At 42.9% G+C, this 5,976-nt stretch overlaps 1 protein-coding gene across 1 annotated transcript; it reads right to left on the bottom strand.

Moving 5' to 3' along the window:
- Nucleotides 1-4,807: 4,807 nt before the first annotated feature.
- LOC131056298 (uncharacterized) lies at nt 4,808-5,329 on the bottom strand. Its single transcript, XM_057990646.2, has one exon. The coding sequence runs from the start codon at nt 5,327-5,329 to the stop codon at nt 4,808-4,810; it is 522 nt and encodes a 173-aa protein (XP_057846629.2).
- Between the last annotated feature and the right edge of the window lie 647 nt (nt 5,330-5,976).

Here is a 5,976-nt window from a genome sequence, read left to right as displayed (position 1 = left end):
TTGACATGGGTCCAAGCCTCCTCAGGAGTCATATGTCGTAATGCCTTATGGGGCATCCGATTCTGAATATAATTGGCACAATTGACTGCCTCAGCCCAAAATGAAGAACTCATAGCTCGAGACTGTATCATACAATTTGCCATCTCCCGTAAGGTTCTGTTCTTTCTCTCAGCAACACCATTCTGTTGAGGGGTATAAGGAACTGTAAACTGATGCTGTAAACCATGCTCAATGCAAAAATCTTTGAAAGCCTGATTTACATACTCCCCCCCATTATCTGTGCGTATCCTCCTGATAGAAAGTCCAGATTGCTTCTCCACAAATGTCTTAAACTTCCTGAAAGAGTCAAAGACATCAGACTTGTACTTAAGAAAGTACACCCATGTACGTCTGGAGAAGTCATCAATAAAAGTGAGTACATAACGGGCCCCTGAAAAAGAAGGAGTCGGAAAGGACATAAGATCACTGTGTACCAACTCTAGGGCTGCCTTAGCACGAGAGACTCGACCCTTAGGAAAAGGATCTCGATGATGTTTGCCAAGGACACAACCACGACATACACCATCTGTACAAGAAATCTGTGGAAGCCCAATCACAAGTGCCTGTGTACTCATCTGCTGTAGATATCTGTAATTGACATGACCAAAACGCTCATGCCAAAGCCTGCTCACTGAATCTGCATGTGCTATAAGAGAGGAACCAACAGTGTCTGAACTCTCAAAGCCATCAAAACTATATAAGTGAGATGCAGAATCCACACTCCCAGTAGCCACAACCAAGTCAGGATCATGAAGATCTCGAATAACCACATCATGTGGAGAGAACTCAACTGTCTTACCAGAGCCAGAGTGGCAAATCTGATAAACGGATAGAAGGTTTGTCGAAATGTCAGGAACCAAAAGCACATCCTGAAGACAACCACCATCCAATGAAACAGTACCTGAACCCTGAACGGAAAGTTGTGCTGAGTCACCAACTGCAATATGTCTAGTGCCTGTAGGAGCAAGAGCGGTGACCAAATCCTGTGTGTGTGTCATATGGTGAGAGGCACCAGAATCTAGAACCCAAGTGGACGCTGAGGACAATGCTCGTGCAGAAAGAGCATGACCTTTCCCTGTGGGCTGTGAAGGAGGCTGTGGTGCACTAATATTATGCTGCTGCATGGCTTCCTCCAAAGCCTCTAAACGTTTCCAACACCTGGAAACGGGATGTCCTTCCTTGCCACAAAAACTGCAAGGATCACCTGATTTCTTCTTAGTCTTGGAGGAAGACTCACCAGACTTTGAAGATTTTCCCTGTTTAGAATTGGACTATGGTTTTGAATCAAACTTAGGTGGTGGCTTGGAGGGATTCTCACTAGCCTCTGAATCTTTCTTAGGCTTTGGTTTCTGCTTCTGTTTTCCTTTGGAGGACTGGGCTACCAATGCTTGGTTCTGTGAACCTGAAAGTGAATCCAACTGCTTAAGTTTAGCTTGCTCACGAGTCAGACGATCACAAAAGACCTCAAAAGAAGGCATGACATGTCGAGCACCCAAGGCATCCATGGTGGAATAGAAGGTCGAAGAGAAGATCTGAAATGGACCCCGAAGCTTGGAGAGAATCAGGAAAATGCACTCTGTATCAGTCTTAGTCTTACCACAACCCTGCAAGATAGATCTTTGCTGTTTGAACTTCATCAGAAAGTCCTCAATAGAAGGAAATGAATCAGGTACCAAGGAAGTTAACTCTGCCTCAAGCTGCAAAGCTCTGAACTCGTTGACAGTACCAAAAAGTCCCTCAAACTTGGTCCAAATGGCTCGAGGAGTGATACAACCTTCAAGATGAAACTGGAGACTGTCGGAAATGTGTAAAGCCATCAATCCCATAGCCTGATCCATATTGTTCCTGTGTTGCATAATCTCAAAAGGACGTGTCAACTGAGGCTGAACCTCATCCAAACAGGACCATAACCCTTTTGACTGGAGAAGAGTCATCATGCGACCCTTCCAAGTGTGGTAATTATGCGGTGTGAGAGATTCAATAGGTCTGTCTGGCATCCTGTGAACTGTGCCTCAACTGCTCTGAATTTTTAATTATTATTAAGTGGTCTTTCAGAACTAGACAGAAGATGCAGAAGGGGGTTTGATTTTTTTGTATTGGTGTTTGTAAATTCTAGTTTTCTGATGTAAATAATAGAAAGCAAGAGAAAACACCCCCCCACAATGCAAAAAACTAATCCCCAGTACAAACTGAAAGCCAAAAAATGATAGAAAGCAATAACGGGTTGAGACAAAATTTGGAGCACCTGAAGATTTTTTTGATGAAATAGACTATAGATCTGAAAAGAGCACAAAACCACCTTTCCGACGCCTATTCGCTTTCGAAAAACGGAGTCCGTATGCAAAAGATATGGCTCCTGGAGTGCAAAAAACTTGTTCTGACTTCGACTGGCAAAAAACACTACAAAACGGAAAAATCAGAAAAATAGATCTGCATCTTTTAGATCGGGCTCGGAACCAGCTTTCCAACGCCTATTTTCATTCGAAAATCCGAGCTAAAATGCCCGAGTTATACCCGATTTAGTAAAACTGCTCCAAAAAAGCCCAAATAGGCCCTTTAAGCCCTCAAGGGCTTAAAAAGAATAAGCCCCTGGTCCTCTGGGCGACCAGGGGCGGGCGCAGGGGGCGGTGGCGCGGGGGCGACGCGGCTGGCGGTGGGCGGCGCGCTGGCTGGGCGCGGGCGGGTTGGCGGCGGCGCGCGGGCGGGCTGGCGGCGTCGCGCGGGCTGCTGGCGGCGCGCGGGCTGCGAGTGCTGCACCGGCGGCGCGGCGGAGGATACCGCCGGCGGCGGCGGTGGCCGGGCGGGGGGCCGCCTGGAAGCGCACCGGCTGGGCTGCGCGTTTTTAGATAAAAAAAACCTGCGTTTTTTATATATTTTTTTTTGATTTTTTTTTATTTTTCCGCCTCGGTTTTCGTGCCCTAGGGCCGTACGGCCTTGGGGCCAAAAAAAATTTGCCTCCTGGTGCAACTATGTCCAAATCGGACGAATTTTATATGGAAATAGGGGTTTTTGGGCGCTACGAGCTCAACGGTGAGGTCCGTTTGGGCTCAAAGTGCACCGAAAAAAAATACCCCCTATTCCAAAATAAAAAAACAGAAGACAAACACAGATCTGATGCAACCAAAACCTGGATCTCAAAATCTTTCAAAATTCTGAACAAGCTGCAGCAGATCCAGCTCTGATACCATGTAGGATTTGAGAAATACAAATCCACAGAACCCAAAAGAAACCTGCATGCAAGAAACCTGTCACAGAGAAAGAGAGAGAACGAATACAAGGGTTTTGGCTCTGACAAAGAGAAAAGATGTATTATCAGAGAAAAAATGAATCAAGAATATGAATAATACAAGAGATCAATCCTTATAAAGGAGATCAACACCAAAAGGAAAACCTAACCCTAAGGTGTGAGCATTTAATAATTAAATATTAATTATTAAATGACTAATGTATGCATAAAGAGAAATCTTAAGAGGAGAGCAAAGTTAATTAATTACTTTACTCTAACATCTGCGTGACCAAAAATCTGTGTGTTATGGAGTGAAATTTTGATGGATGTCATTTCTATGATTATGTTTCAGTATTATATATTTATGAAATCAGCAATACTTAGTTTGTGTTTATCAGTAAAATTGTTTTTCAAGAAAAGTTTTGAAGTACTGATTCACCCCTCCTCTCTCAGTACATTAGCTTTCCAAGTCAAACCTAACAAACCCTGGAAGAGATGAAGGTATTCGTTCCTGCTAATATACCCACTCCCGAGGATTAATTTGACCGCTAAAATAACTAAAGGCTCTGGCATGCGCAGTAATCTTTTGAGCCTGAGATCTGAAATCTCTCTGAAAGAGACTTGTCAACTCTCTGAGGAAAGGGGAATAGGAGTGTCAACTCCAAAGCAGGAAATAGGACATGGAAAGGCTCTAATGATGAAGCCAAAGGGTTCTTCTTAAGCCATCGCAGGAGATAGAATGAGGAGGAAGGGGAAGAATCGAAACCAATTGTGGCAAGATAGACAAGAACGAATCGCCAGAAAAACATTAATAACTGCCCTTCAAACATGCCACTACCTGCAACCTTTAATGCAAGTTAACTCGAGTAGGATAAACCTAAAAGGTGGCAAGATACGAATTTCCAAGCAAGAGAAATTAAAGGCTCAACATTAGATGTCATGCCACCAAAATAGCTCATCCTGTCCAGGTCCTTTCTAGGCGGTGTCCTTTCAATTTTGTGGGGGATGTGGCAGATTTGATAATGTCATGAATCTCCTTAGAGGTATACCAAAAAACTTCTCATTAAATGATTTCTGACAGCAGGCGATAGAATTTAGAATGTCTTTCTGAAAAAGAATAAAAAAATTCTTCCACCAAAAGCTTTGTCCAAGTTGGATGTGACATGGCGGAGGAGGCACTGATTGCTAGCTCAGCCTTTGACAAGGCACTTAAATTTCCGGCGGGAACATTTGATTCAAAAAGATAGTCGTTGAAAGAAGCAGCAAGTCCCCTATTTCTGATTAAAAGCACTTTGTTTCAAACTTTGCGTACCAACGAAGAGAGAGATGATCCAATCAAAGTGTCAATTACTGAGCTAATTTTTTACCTCAAACACCCACCGAAGCAAAATGAGACTAAGAGCTGCAGGCTATTATATAGAAGCTACTTATGAGATTACTACCATAGGCTTGTTTGTTGTTGTTGGCATGCAAACTTATCCTTACAGTCTACTAAATCTCCTCAATCTGAATCCAGGTCGCATAATCAAACCACGTCGAGCATCAATCACTAGGATAGGTTACTTTAAATTCATCCGCCCACCAGGACAAATTGGTTCCATCTGTTGCAATCTTAGAAAGGGCATCTGCCTCTAAATTTGCTTCTCTATAGACATGCTTGCAGGAGAAATCATCAAATCTAGACAATTCCTTCAAAATCCTTTCCAACAGAGCTTGTAGTCTCCAATTTGGTAATCTAATGGTTTTAACTGCATTAATTGCTATAGCCAAGTCCCCCTCCACAACTACATGTTTAATCCCTCGACTTGAGAACTCTAAGAGTCCTAGCAATAAGGCCTTGAATTCTGCTATATTGTTGGTATCTAGGGCTATTGACAGAGCCATCTTTCCTTTGAATAATCCATTATGGTCCCTCACAACACATCCTATACCAGAAGCACCTGGGTTTCCTTTTGAAGCCCCGTTGAAGTTCAACTTTAACCATCCAGGTTTGGGAGGCATCCAAGCTACACTATCTCTGTCATTACATTTTTTTCCCAACATCAAGGGGAATTTTTTAACCATTCCACTTTAATCTGATTATGTCATCCCAAGCCGTAAAATTATTGTTCAAGCTTGTAGATAGGGCTAGATTGTTGTTGGTATTCTCCACAATTGAAGCTTCCAAGGAAGAGAAAACTGACTCTAAACTTCTTTCTTTGCCATCAAAAAGCCTTCTATTACGTTCTTTCCAGATCTCCTAGACAAGGCAGGAAGGAGAGATTTCCCAAAGAGAGCTGAGAGAACGATCATTTGGTCTTATTGGCCAACTTTGAAAAAGTGAGACTATGTCATTTGGAAGAGCTGTTATCCAGCCTAATTTGGCACATAGTCATCTCCAGCACTTTGCCGAAAAGGGACAGTTGAGGAGAAGGTGGGTAACTATTTCTTCTTGAGCCTTGCAAAAAATGCATCTAGATGGACCCTCAAAACCCATCTTTCTGAACCTATCTGCTGTAAGAATTTTCTTTTTTGTTGCTAGCCACACAAAGATGCCTGCCTTAGGGATAATTCTATTGTTCCAAAATAGTTTTTGAGGGACTCTGAAACCCCTTGACTTGCTAGAGTTTTGTAGCCATCCTTAGCACTATAGTTACCTGATTTAAATGGGATCCATATCAGGGCATCTGCTCCTTCTCTAAAGAACAATTGCCTCTCTTTGATTAACTCAA

This window comes from Cryptomeria japonica, chromosome 5, assembly GCF_030272615.1.
Source record: "Cryptomeria japonica chromosome 5, Sugi_1.0, whole genome shotgun sequence".
NCBI classification, from domain to species: domain Eukaryota; kingdom Viridiplantae; phylum Streptophyta; class Pinopsida; order Cupressales; family Cupressaceae; genus Cryptomeria; species Cryptomeria japonica.
This window is presented reverse-complemented; position numbering and strand designations above follow the sequence as displayed.

Excerpts from the sequence above, each read along its gene's own strand:
- LOC131056298 (XM_057990646.2), bottom strand. The coding sequence starts at position 5,329 with ATGGTTAAAAAATTCCCCTTGATGTTGGGAAAAAAATGTAATGACAGA.